The sequence below is a fragment of the Dermochelys coriacea genome, chromosome 6 (assembly GCF_009764565.3).
Source record: "Dermochelys coriacea isolate rDerCor1 chromosome 6, rDerCor1.pri.v4, whole genome shotgun sequence".
Taxonomy (NCBI): domain Eukaryota; kingdom Metazoa; phylum Chordata; order Testudines; family Dermochelyidae; genus Dermochelys; species Dermochelys coriacea.
The window spans coordinates 106,949,610-106,963,919 of NC_050073.1; the positions used below are offsets into that span (position 1 = coordinate 106,949,610).

Here is a 14,310-nt window from a genome sequence, read left to right on the forward strand (position 1 = left end):
CTTTTGTGTCAACTTGACTTTTTATACAGTGCTTTATCAGGGATGAGTTGTTTGAATGATAGCGCCATGTTACCGAGTGCAGTGCATATTATTATTATTATTATTGTTTGTTGTTTGTAATATCATAGAACATAGATACATTTGTTTCAGTTTTTCATAATACATATATATCCTGGGGACAGATATGGCAACACAAGTGAAGAAAATACATGTGCAGGAACTCACTTCAAAGGGCAAGTTCCATTTCTGAGGGAAGCAAGTACAGTTTGAGGTTGCATAAGCAAAATATGTCCAATTAGGGGTAGTCCTGATAATCGGTGTCAAAGCACTGCAACGGTACTGTTGCCGAAAGTGTATTTGCTCTTGCAAGAAATAATAATAGTAATGTCTTTGCTTCCATTACTTTGGTTGTGAATCAGGGTTATTAATTTTTTTTGCATATAGAATCATATATCCAGTATTCGTAACTGGATAGTTTTAAGTTCTCAGACTTCCTGATTGGCACAAACTCAGCTCCAATTAGAAAGTTGTTGAACTGAGGCTGAGCTATTTTGAAATGTTCTGCCCCAGTGTATGTTGCAGGTATGCAATTACTCTTTAATTGATATTATGCCTATTTGTATTATTGTACTGTTACCAGAGTTTCCTTCCTATCTTGACTTTAGATAATCAAATCAATAATGTTTATAAATTCACAAGTTTAAGGGAATGGTTGAGGAGTAAACTAAAAAATACTACTAAAAATTGAGTCTATTATAGAGAACCGTATGTATGCTAGATTTCAGTTAAATAAACATTAGACCTTGTCAGCTAAATATTATATCAGTATTGTTTTCAATAATGTTTCTGTTTCTCTGGAATCCAGAGAGTATTTTTAGGAAATGGAACACATTGCTTATTTGGATTTTTGCCTCCAGCATATTTGGCTTAGAATAAAAATAATGACTCCCTAAACACTTTATCAAAATGTTTATATTATCTGTGGCAGTAACCACTAGAGTAAATGGATAGTGATCCCCTCTAATAGTTATTGTTACTTTGCACGTATGCATACATACGCACCCCAGTTCAATAAACACAGATGTAAATTCAGAGGGTCAGAGTAAGGCATTTAGGGTATATCTACATTGCAATTAAAACTTGCAACTGCCCTGTGCCAGCTGCCTCGGGCGAAGGGGCTGTTCATTTGTGGTGTAGATATTTGGGCTTGGGCTGCAATCCAAGCTGTGGGACCCTCCCATCTTTCAGGGTCCTAGAACCTGGGTTCCAGCCCAAGCCCAAACATCTGCATCTCAATTAAACAACCTCTTCGTCCAAGCCCTGTGAGCCTAAGTGAGCTGGATAGGCTAGCCATGTATTTTAATTACAGTATAGACATACCCTTAAAATCAGTGGGGTTGCAGTTCTGAGTACAGCAATTGCAAAAACAGAGCTAGTTTCCACCTCCCTTGCTCTTGTTGAGTAGAAACTTACTACCATGAAACCCTATTGAAATAGATACTTGCAGAGGTCTGCTTGTGAATAAGGGTAACAAAATCTGGCTTGTTAGTAAGTTGCTCCATACAAAATTGCTACTACAGTAATGTACCATGTAGAACATTCTGAAAAAGCAAAGTTGGAGAAGGCTTTAGAAATTTGGAAGGAATTTTAAGGAGGGAAGGGAAAAGCTAAACTTGTATACCTTGAAATTTTTCACAGGAGAAACAGTTCATGACTGTTTCCAAATTTACAGTTGACCTATATCAGCACCTCAATGTGACATGATATTAAAGTGTTAAGTGGATTTCCAAGCATGTAGGGGCAAACTGCTGGCATATATGGGCTTCATGTTAGACAGTGTTGATCTATTGATTGATATATACTCAAATATGGACTCATCACTGCTCCATTTGCAGGTAATCAGTTAGCTGCACAATAGGGTCTCGGTACAGGTTACACAGACTTCAGCTTTTGAAGCCATGCCCTTTGTTTAATGCATCTCGTTTTTCTGTAGATACAGTATGCTGTATAGCAGTGTTACTTGTATATAGCACATTTTCTTGTGTCTCTGCCCCTTGTACACTATTCCTCCTAAAAGCAAAAATGTGGCCCCTTGGAGAGAACGGTGCCAACTGCACAGCAGTTTTTTACCAATTCAGGTGTAGAGGGATCTTATCTCTAGAAAAGGTAACAAAAATGCTTTTAGAAAAAGGAACTGAGGAACTGCCTAAAAATCGTGAATAAGCCCCATCTGCTCCGTCTTCATGCAGTGGTTCTTGGTCCTGAATACACTGAACCCCACTCTTTCTTAGATGAAGTACTGTTATGTTTTGTTTCAGGGAAAAGGATTTCAAGAAAAGACTAAAGGGAATGCATATTTGCTTACAATTTATTTAACCAATAGAGAGTTTTGATTAAGTTAATGCTGGAATGCACAATTTCATGAAACAATATATCTGAAATGTATCCAATTGGAGATTTATTCTGCCATTTTTTTCTGTATTGGCAGTGTTTCAATGTAATGGAAGCCAAGATTTCAAATCTAGTCATTTCTAGTACATCTTTTGAATGGGTGACAAATATTCTACCCATTCACCTTTTAGTAGTTTGTATAAACAATGGATGGACATTTTTTTCACTTTTCTGCTTCTGTTCTGAAATTTACATGAGGAATGCTGTAGTGAAATCTAGATTATAGTATAGAGAGCATCCTTCTCAACAAAGGATAAAGAAGAAGCCTTTATCTACCAACTGAATTCTCAAGGACATAGAAACTAAAGTCTTTATGCATCTCAACAAATCTGGATAGAAATGTTGTATAGTACTTCTGGGCATAAAATCCTAAGGAGAAAAATAAGTTTACAAACAATTCCTTCAACTGCTTAAGCCTTGAACTTAACTGAAAAATAGTCACATGTACACCTCTCAAACATTTACTTCACTCATATTTGGTGTGATTCTGCAGGTTCTCAGTGTAACTCCCAGGCCAGGTTTAAGCAGAGTTTCTTTTCTTGCTTCCTCAAATCATAAGTAAAAATTGTGTGTCTGTCTGATATTGGGATATGGATTTTAAAGTTTTTCCTTATGTATTTATTACTTTTTAAATATTTTTATTTGGTGTTTAACAATTAAATGAAATTAATGTTATCAAATAAAAAGGATTTTCCTACCAATTTCATTTCTTGCTGAAAATTTTCTTATCTGAACTGAGTTACTTTTTCTGGGGAAAATAATACTCAAAGCAAACTGTTTTGAATCCATTCTATAAAAACATTTTAAAATGGGAAACTGTTTTCTATTCTAAATTTTATTGATGAAATTTTGTAACAAGTGTTTTCAAAACCTTTCTGAAGTATAAATTGGACAAACGTGGAGCTTTAGAGTTTTGGAAAATTTCCAAAAAATCCAACGAATTGTGCCTTTCCACCAAAAGAAAAAACATAATGTGGAGGCTTGATTTGTCCTGTTTATTACTGATCATCTTGCAAACAAATGTATAGTGCAAAACAAATCTTTTAGATCAATATCTGGGAATTATTGGAACTCCTCACACCCGTTTGCCTTACAAATGGGAGAATAAATTATAGCATCATGCTACACACTCAGTATTGTCTTAATTTTAAAATATAATTTGACTGCATTCAGTTTTTGATCATTACCCCTGCATAAAATGTGACACTTGGAAAAGCACAAGGATGTTTGCTCGTTTTTTCTCTTTAGTGTAGGTGTTTAGAGAACAGTAACTTACTGTGCCAGTTCAGTACAGATGGATATGCCATTGACAGCATTACTGTGCCGGGTATGCAGTTCTGTTACAGAACAGATGTTGCAAGGAAGCAAAACCAACATGAGTATCTTGTAGTCCTAGGACCGTGTAAATTTTTAGAATAAAAGCATTCAAAGTGGCTAATTATTGCTATTAATAGATGATTTTGTAAGCACAGCAAAAAAAAGCAACTCTACAGATTTAATTATCCAAAACAATCAAATATATTCCTGACTTGTACATACTATATTTTAAAAAATGGATTTTTCAGCCTGCTGAATATAAATGGTAGTACACTGTCTGAAGTACTAATTTTCCACTTCACATTTTTCTGATGCTACATGAAACATCAGATAGATATGAAGTCATGTCTTGGAGATAGTCAGTCAATATTGACTATATATAGACCTAAAACTGTGTTTCATTTGTTTAGGTTTATTTATGAAACAGAACATCATAATGGCATAGCAGAATTACTGGAAATATTGGGAAGGTAAGTTACTGGTTGTATACCATAAAACTCATCAAACCATTAAGAATTTAAAAATTGATAGGGGCTGGAGGGATACATTACTTCAAAATGTATAACTTTGTATAGTTTGGCAGAGTTATAACTAAGAATGGAATATGATAACCATCTACTAATATTTAAAGGGTATAAACGCCAGTGAGGGAGAGTAATTGTTTAGGTCTAAAGTGTATGTGGACAAGTTTATCTATGATGGATTAAATTACAGAATATCAAAACGAAGTCCTAAACACAAGATCTGCTTGTTTACAAAGGAACATCTCAGTGCTAGAATGATTTACTGGAGGAGATACTGTAGAGGACTACCTTGCACCTCCAAGGCAATAGACTGCATGACCTAATAGGCCCAATCAATGTCCAATAGCTGTGATTCTCTGCATAAGATTGCTTCTTATTTCACATTCCACAATATGTTGCCGGGATGACAGGTTTAAAATAAATAAATGAAGAAACTGCAAAGTTTAATAATTTTTTTAAAAAGGAAGCTCTGGTTTTCTAATAGTTAATATAAGACATTTAGGTTGACTATGTTTGGACTAAAAAGTTAGTATCATGTATAATGATTATTAGTTAATATTTATACAGCATTTATTACCACAGTTTACACATTACACTCATCACTGAATAGCGGGAAGACTTTAGTTCCCATATCAATGCTTCCCTCTCCCCCTCAATCAATGAGGAATGGCAGGGAATATAACAGAATTCAGAAGGGGTGAGGGAGATTTAAGAGCAAACAGTGGCAAGATGGGGGCCACCCCTCCTTCTCTTTAGGTCCTCAACCTTTCCATTAGCTGGGGCAGGGGAGATGATGCTAGTGGAATAGTTCTTGCATGTCCTCTGTTCCTCTGCCCATTAAACTCTCCCAAGCTTTTCAAAAACTTCTTGCTTCTGTTAGCTGCCCTGGCCTCCCTCCCTTTAGTTGTAGCATAGAAGTTATGGTTTTATGATGCTGCGAGTCTGACCAGTTGCCTCTTTTTGAGATGAGGAAGTAATTTTTTCTAGCAAAAGGTCTGGTGGGCTCGCAGCATCATGGAAGCGCATTTGGGCTGAAAGAAATAGGATATGAAAGTTTAATATTAGGAAAGAGGAAGACCGTTTAGCTCATTGCAACTTGCGTCCAATGTCCAGAGCAGATAAAAACTAGAAGGTCCAGCTCCCAGAGGTAAACAAGACTCTGGATTTTGTTAGTGGACCTTGTGCCTATAGGAGAAGGGGAGACCTGAATTCTTTATGGACTGAGATATCTATCCCCTTGGTAGTGTCTACCTCTCCCCATGTATGGAAAGGGAGCAAGGATTCAGAATTGAGCTCAGTCCCAGGGGTTGGCTGAGAAGGTATACTCTGAGTTATTGGCTATGTGGCACAAGCCCTGTAGCCCCACACTGGAACCAGTTAAATGCTTGGTATGGGAGGGCAGAGTGTGGGCACATAGCACCCCTATCCAGTGTTAAATTAACAAAGTTGCTACCTGACTCTCAAATCTATCCCAGGTCTGTTCTTCATACAGTTGTGTGTCCTGATCAACAATAGAACGATGTCACGGGGTAGGACTCACCCCTGCGGCGCTTCCTGCTGGTCGTCCAGGGAATTAGCTTACCAGCCTCCGGAGTGCCACCTGCTGGCTGGTGTCCCGCCTTTCGCTGGTCCCCATGTCCCTTCCAGACTCCAGTACCCCTTTATCTGGGAGTTCTGCCCAGCATTATCCCTCCCAGTCTCTGGTTCTCCCCTCCCCGGGGAATCCCCAAGCCCCCTAGTCTCACCTTGCCTCAGCCTATGGGCTACTGCCAGTCACCATCTAGCCCCCTTTCACTGCGGCCAACTGCAGTCTGTATTAGCTAGTCATCATTGACATGGGGAGGTAGGACCTACTGCCTCTACCTAGCCCCGGGCTGCCCCTTTGCAGCCTCAGAACCTGTTTAAGCCCTGCACAAGGGCCTGCAGCCTGGGAGGTTTCCAGGTATGAGCTCCCCAGCTCCTCCTACCTTCCCCCAGCGCTGCTGCACCTCAGGTTCCTGTTTAGCTCCCAGAAAGCCAGGTCCTTTCCCCTCTGCTGTCGGAGAGAGACTGCCTGCTTCTGGCCCACTTATAGGGGCCACCTGGGCCCTGATTGAGCTGGCTGCTGCTGCTGCTGATCCCTTCATCAGCCTGGGCTTTTCTCCCAGCCCTTAGGCCTCTTCCAGGGCTGACTTTAACCCTGTCAGGGCTGGAGCGGGTGACCACCTGCTACAAATGGTTTTTCAAGTGGTCATATGTTAAACATAGATTATCAGAGCATTGGAGTACTCCATTTTATGTTAATCTCAGCTCACATTAAATACTTTTGAAATTACAGTTTGTACAAATTTAAGGAAAACAGAGCCTTTATAATCAAAACTGATATGCATTTTTTCAATTGTGTGAGTACCGAGCAAACTCTTGTTTTAAACAGATTTACACATTTTATACTATATGCATGGGAAGATATACTACAGAGATGTTTCAGATACTTAAATGTTTGAGTAAAATAAATTGATTAGTGAAATTTGATAATTTACATTATGTGCATCTATGTTTGCTGGAAAAACATTGAAATTATAGCTGAAATAGCCTGGACCTATGCATAGGTTTGTCTAGAATAGTTATTTATTGTTATTGAATAGTTACTTATATATCTTATTTATTGAAATGTTCAACAAGTAAAAGGATTCCAAAATTAACAGTAAAAAGAAAAGGAGTACTTGTGGCACCTTAGAGACTAACAAATTTATTTGAGCATAAGCTTTCGTGAGCTACAGCTCAACATATTCAAGAAGTTATTTACAGTCAAGTAAAGTTGACCAACAAGTTACAAAAGAGAAAGCAGTAATTTGGCTTTTTTGAAAAAGCCCTAAGAAATGCACATTCATCTGAAATTAGTTTGTCATTAACCTGTTTCCACTGTATTAGCAGAAAACACAAATCGATGATTTCACATTTCTAAGAAAGTTCTCAAAATGAAGCTCCAAAAGATACTTTTTTTTAGACATGGCTCCCACAAAACTAATTGTACAATTGGAATGCAACATAAAAGTATATAAAATTAAAAGCATGAATATTTATTACTGCCTTACTGTTGAAAAGCTGCCCCAATGTTGAAACTTCTCTGCCACGTTATTACTCTGTCATCCTGCTTGCTCCCTCTAGAAGGTGTGGAACAGTTATTAGAACCATTAACGTCTAAAGTTAAATACAAGTACTAGATAAATATTTCACATTCTCCTCAGCTGGATGAAAACTAGACTGTTTTATTAAATCTAAATACCCAGTACTTAAATTCAGGTTTTGAACTGTGAATTCTCCCATATATGGCAGGTGATCCACTTTCCTCCCCACTCTAAGCAAGATTTTTGTGGAGGAGGCTACTGACATACAGCTCCCTCTAGGCAATAGGTTTTTCTTCTTTAATGTCTGCTCATGTCGATTCCATTCTTGGTGTGTGCATGCCCAAGTGCACAGTTTGAGATTTTTTTTTTTTTTTTGGCCTTAGCAGTATCTATAAGATTGGCAGTGGCACCCTCTGGAGTGCCACATTCATGCGTTGGTAAATTAGGCACCACCGGCCCTATACCCTCTCAGTTCCTTCTTACCATCTGTGACAGCTGGTCGAAGCACCTGCCCCTTGCTCTCAAGTGGATAGTGGTTCTTTCTAGCATTTATTGCTTGTTAGTTTTGTATATAGTTTTACAGTAGTTAGTGATGTTAAGTAGTGTAGTTAGTAAGTTGGAGTCCCAGCAGGGATGGTCCCTGGGTTCTAAGCCTTGTTCTGTCTGTAATAGGCCTATGCCCATTAGCAACCCCCATAGCTGCCTAAAGTGCTTGGAAGAGTCGAATGTGAAGGACAAGTGTTGCATTTGTAAGAACTTTCGGCCTAGAATTCAAAAGGAGCGCAACATTCATCTAAGGGCCCTCCTCCTGGAGGCTGCGCTTTGCCTAGCGTCCGAGCGTTCCTGCTCCGACTCTACACCCAGCACCTCGGCGCTCGTGTGGAGTGCACCTCCAGCACCAAGTTCTGCCCAGCTGGTGCCAAAGAGCACCTGAAGAAATGAGACCTTCCAGCACCGTGCAAGAAGGATCAAGGGCAGTGTTCCCTCTAATTTTTTACATCCATGTGCAGAATGAATTTTGTTATGTGCACCAGTATGGAGGTGATGTGTGGTGGAGCCAAGGCGTTTGGAGGGTGCCAGGGGGCTCGGTGCTCGGGCAGAGGGTTGGGGTATGTTGGGGGGGTGAGGGCTCTGGCTTGGGGTGCTGGCTCTGGGGTGGGGGAGGGATTTGGGTATGGGAGGGGACTCAGGGCTAGGGCAGAGGGTTCTGGCTGGGGGAGCAAGCTCTGGGATGGAGCCAGGATGGGGGGGTGAGGGGGTCTGGGCTGGGGTAGAGGGTTGGGGTGGGAGGGTGTGGGCTCCGGATGCAGGATGCCCCGGAGCTGCGGCAGAGAGAGAGGACTCCCCCAGCCCTCTCTTGCTGCAGCAACGCCGGCAGGGGTAGAGGTGTCCCTCTCCAGCAGCAGTAGCTCCGGCTGGCTGTGCCGGGGGAGAGGAGCCTCTCCCTGGCTGTGGCAACTCCGGCTGGGCTGGGCTGGGAGAGAGGCGCCTCTCCATGTCTGCAACAGCTTCGCTGGGCTGGGCTGGGCCCTTGATAGCCTGCTGTGCGGCTGCGCTGCTTATAGGGAACTTAGGTCCAGGGGAGTTGAGCAAAGGACCCAGTTCAGCCCGTCCGCCCACTCCGGATCCTCAAGGTGGTTCATCCCCTGCTGGATCATTCAACCCCATTAGGGATTCGCCTTTGACTCCTGGGAGCAGTAGGGGCCCCAGGCAATTGGCAGGGCTATTAACGTCTGAGAGCCTTCTGGTGGCCAGGGACCAGAGAATCCTCCTGGTGCTGTGCACAACACTGGATACAGCTAAGTCTCTCCAGGCCGGTAAGTCAGCCATGAGACCTCCTCAGAGGGCAGCCAAATGCCGTCGGTCCCTGGAGCAAAGACAGCATTCTCTGTCTCCACAGCTGAGATTCCCGACTCTGTAACCTAGATCTCCTGTCAGACAGCCCAAGTCACCGGCACCATGCTCGTGGTCACCATCAATATGGTGCGGATTGCCCACAGTGAGGCGTCAGTCTCTGTATGACCAACACAAATTGTCCTCCTGCCAGTCAACTCCCTGGCACAGATCTCTGTTGGCGTGTCGTTTTCCCCCCCCCAGGCACGAGACTGGTTCAGCATTGGTGACCAATCTCCCCACTTGGGTCTTTGGATAGGCGCTGATCCCTCTATTCAAGGCATCACTCTCCCGCAGCTACAGTAAGTCTCTACAGCCCCACCATGGTCACCAGAAGGGGACTCGTCTGGAGCGGAGCGGAACTTCAGCCCGTCACTGTGACAGTACCAGCGGCCCTTGTGGGTGCCTGAGGCTGCCTCAACTACCATGTTGCCAACCTAGGAGCCAGTGGCCTGCACAGTGGCCATATTGGAATGTGTGGGGCATGTCGATGCCCTTCTCGCACCTCTCCTCCCTTGCTGCCTTGGAGAAGCAATCCCTGGCACTGATGGCACTGTGGTTGGTGCATGGAGTGGAATCTGATACTGGGGGTTGAGGAGCAGGTATCCACTCCGAAGGAACCTTCCCCTACAGGGGACAATGTCCCGGGCCCTTCCCTGGTAGTCCAGTCCTCGTCCTCATTGCTAGCTGAAGTGGTAGCAGGGCCCTCACATGTCAGTCCACTGGATGACTTTAAGGAGTACCAAGTCCTTCTCAGGAGCGTGACCTCAAACTAAGGCTTGGAGGTGGAAGAAATGGCAGAGCAATCTGACACTTTATTCAACATGCTAACGGCGTCAGCCCCTGCGTGGGTCATATTGCCAGTATACAACAGGTTTTTAAACATAGCAAGGCCCTCTGGCAATCCCTGTGTTCTATCCCACCCACCTCCAAGCAGGCTGAAAATAAATACTTCATCTCTGTTAAAAGTTTGGAATATTTATACCCACCCGCCTCCAGGGTCACTGGTCATCTCAGCGGCCAATGAAAGGGACAGGGAAGGGCAAGCCAGTTCCACACCCACAAATAAAGACACCAAGAGGCTGGACCTTTTTGGAAGGAACGTTTATTTAATGGCCACACTTCAGTTTAGGGTGTCAAACCACCAGGCTTTATTGGGAAAATACAGTTTTAATCTGTGGGACTCCCTCAAAAAGTTTGACTCCCTGCCCCAGGACTTGGGCCAGGAGTTTACCACCATTTTGGAGGCGGGTACCTCCAAATGGCCTGGGACGCGGCCAGGGTCATTGCCGTGGCTGTGGTAATGTGGCACAGTTCCTGGCTTCACTCTGTCCCAGGAGATGCAGTCCTCCATCCCGGACCTTCCGTTGATGGAAGGGGGCGCTTCTTGGAGCAGACGGATGCAAGGCTGCATGGACTCAAGGACATTAGAGACGCTCTCCGCTCACTAAGCCTGCCACACCGCAGATGGTGAGAAAACCGTTCAGACTGCCCCCGCCTCCTAGGCCTTGGCCTCCTCAGTAGGGCTCCTCTAGGAGAACAGGCAAAGACTCAGGGTTCAGCCATCATTGCCCCTCCACCTCCAGTTAGCCTGTCCAGCAAAATACCCCAGGGGCCAGAAGCACTCATTTTGAGACTGTGCTTGAGGATGACGCCTGAGTCAATTCTCAGGATCCACCCTACTCCTTCCTGAACTGCCTTCCGGTTGGCTTGGTCATGAGTAACCTCAAACCGTTGGATGCTCGGTATATCATCTCTGGGCTACACCCTGCAATTCTCGGCTGCCCCTCCGTTCCACTCCCCTTGGGTCCCTGAAGAGGGATGGGTTTCTCATGAGCAACTCCTTGCTCAGGAAGTAGAAGATCTCCTGCAGCTGGGAGTGGTGGAGGAGGTCCCTCAGGACATGAGAGGGGAAAGGGGGGTTCTCCCCCTATTTCTTAATCCTGAAAGTGAAAGGGGTTTTAAGACCCATTCTGGACCTGTGACTCCTCAAAAAATATCTCAAAAAGTTGAAGTTTTGCATGGTCTTCCTGGCCTCCATCATCCCTTCCCTGGATCCTGGAGACTGTTATGCCGCCCTTGACTTGATGGACGCATAGTTTCATATCTCCATTTTCCAAGGACACAGATGGTTCCTCTGTTTTGTGGTGGGCCAACGTCATTTCCAATTCATGATGCCTCCCTTCGGACTCAGCAGCCCCGCCAGTTTTCACAAAATGCATGGCGCCAGGGGCTGCTTACCTGAGGCATCGAGGGGTACAGGTTTATCCATACCTTGACAACTGGCTCATCAAGGGCAGATCTTGGGGTCAGGTTCAAAGGAGCCTCAATCTGGTATGTTCAACCTGCAACAATCTGCGCCAGTTAATAAAAAGAAATCAACCTTAATACTGGTGCAACAGACAGCTTTCATAGGGCAGTCCTCGACTCCACAAGAGCCAGAGCCTTCCTTCTGGATGCCTGTTTCCGAGTCATGTCAAACCTGTTCTTCCATGTGAGAGATCACACGTGCCTGAGCTTGTTAAGCCACATGGCAGCCTGTACTTACGTAATCAGTCACATGTGGTTCCATCTCAGATCCCTGCAAGCCTGGTTGTCTTCGGTCTCCATCCCCAACAGCACAATCTAGACCGCATGATCAGAGTGTTGGATCACATAAAGTCATCCGTGAAATGGTGGGTGAAATCTGGATCAGTGTTGCAGGCATTTCCCTTTGCAGCCCCATCAGTAACACTCCGATGCCTTGAATCTGAGGTGGGGGGCCCACCTGGGTGATATCAGCACACAAGACTGTTGGTCGCGAGATGATTGCTCCCGCCACATAAACGTCAGAGCTCAGAGCGGTTTGCTTGGACTATCAGGCTTTCCTGCTTCACGTGAAGGGCAAGGTGCTGCAGATCCTAAAGGAAAATACCGCCACAATGTTTTACATCAGCAAGCAAAGCAAAACCTGATCGTGAGCCCACTGCAAGAAGCTCTCTGGGACTTCTGTGAGCAGCAAGCCATTTATCTCATAGCCACGCACCTTCTTGGGGCCAGGAACGTGTTGGCAGATCACCTCAGCAGGACCTTTTGGTCTTGCCATGAATGGTCACTGCATCCAGAGATGGTTAGCATGATCTTCCAAAGGTGGGGAACTCCCTGTTCTGCTGGAACGCGAACAAATCCACCCAGGAAGTGCCACATGTTTTGCTTGATTTTGGGGGATGAACAGAGGCTCCCTGTCAGATTCCTTTTTGCTTCTGTGGTTGGGGGCTCGAATGTACTCCTTCCCACCAGTGCCATTAATCCACAGAGCCCTTGAGAAGATGAAACAGGACAAGGCAAAGGTTATCCTGATAGTCCTGACTTAGCCTTGTCAACACTGGTTCGGCACCCTGCTGGACCTCTCAGTGGCGGGTCTGCTGCAGCCGCCCCTCTGGCCGGATCTGCTGTCTCAGAACCACAGCAGTCTTCTGCACATGAACCTGGCTGCTCTGCACCTGATCAGCTTGGCTGCTGCATGGTTGAATGCAGAGGAGCAGGAGTGCTCGGTCTCCCCGGGTGGGTAAGCTAGCCATGAGCCCTCCTCAGAGGGCAGCCAAACGCCGTCGGTCCCCGGAGCAGAGAAACGGTTCTGGGACTCAAACCAGGGTATTCGGCCTTAGCTGGCTTCAGTGCAGTTGATCTTGAACTACCTTCTGCACCTCAAACTCCAGGGCCTGCCTCTTTCATCAGTTAAGGTTCAATTGGCCACTATTTCAGCCTTCCACCCTCCAATCCAGGGCAGGTCAGTCTTCACTCATGACATGACAGTCCGGTTTTTGAAAGGTCTGGAGTGACTATCCCCATGTCCATGACCCTGTCCCTCCTTGGGACCTGAATTTCATGTTGTCATGGCTCACATGGCTCCTTCCCTTCAAGCCTTTGGCTTCCTGCTCCCTTCACATGATTTATGAGGAGAGGCTGAGGGAACTGGGATTATTTAGTCTACAGAAGAGAAGAATGAGGGGGGATTTGATAGCTGCTTTCAATTACCTGAAAGGGGATTCCAAAGAGGATGGAGCTAGGCTGTTCTCAGTGGTAGCAGATGGCAGAACAAGGAGTAATGGTCTCAAGTTGCAGTGGGGGAGGTTTAGGTTGGATATTAGGAAAAACTTTTTCACTAGGAGGGTGGTGAAGCACTGGAATGGGTTACCTAGGGAGTGGTGGAATCTCCTTCCTTAGAGGTTTTTAAGGTCAGGCTTGACAAAGTCCTGGCTGGAGTGATTTAGTTGGGGATTGGTCCTGCTTTGAGCAGGGAGTTGGACTAGATGGACCTCCTGAGGTGTCCCTTCCAATCCTGATATTCTATGATTCTACTCTCATGGAAGGTCTTGCTCCTGGTAGTGATAACGTCTGCGCATAGGGTCTATGAGATTAGGGAACTTACCTCGGAGCTGCCCTATATGGCCTTTTTACAAGGTCTGCCTGTGACCGCACCCGATTTTCCTGTCCAAGGTAGTTTCTCAGTTTTATGCAGGCCAGAACGTATATTTACTTGTTGTCTTTCCAAAACCTCATAAATTGGATGAGGAGCATAGATTATGCTCTCGGAACCTCAGGAGACTGCTAGCCTTTTACATCGAAAGAACCAAGCCATTCCGTAAGTCGATGCAGTTGTTTTTCATGGTGGTAGACAGGATGAAAGGTCTTCCAGTGTACGGCCAGAGAATTTCATCATGGATCACCGCCTGCATCTGTTTTTGCTTTGATCTGGCAAAAGTGTCTCCATCGGCAGTTGTAACTGCCCACTCGACTAGGGCGCAAGTCTCGTTTGCAGCTTTCCTGGCTCAAGTGCCGATTCAAGATATCTGTTGGGCTGCTTCCTGGTCATCCATTCACACATTTCATGCTTACCCAGCAGTCCCGAGATGATGCTGGCTTTGGTAGAGAAGTGTTACAAACTGCATGACCATGAACTCTGAACCTACTTCCAAGGATACTGCTCGTGATTCACCTAGAATGGAATTGACATGATCAAGCACTCGAAGAAGAAA

General features: G+C 44.8%; 1 protein-coding gene across 1 annotated transcript in view; it reads left to right on the forward strand.

Moving 5' to 3' along the window:
* Positions 1-14,310, forward strand: part of PPP2R5C (protein phosphatase 2 regulatory subunit B'gamma) — a 197,822-nt gene that overhangs the window by 122,584 nt on the left and 60,928 nt on the right. The window contains 1 exon segment of the mRNA XM_038405255.2: positions 4,179-4,238. Coding sequence (XP_038261183.2) covers positions 4,179-4,238 — 60 coding nt within the window.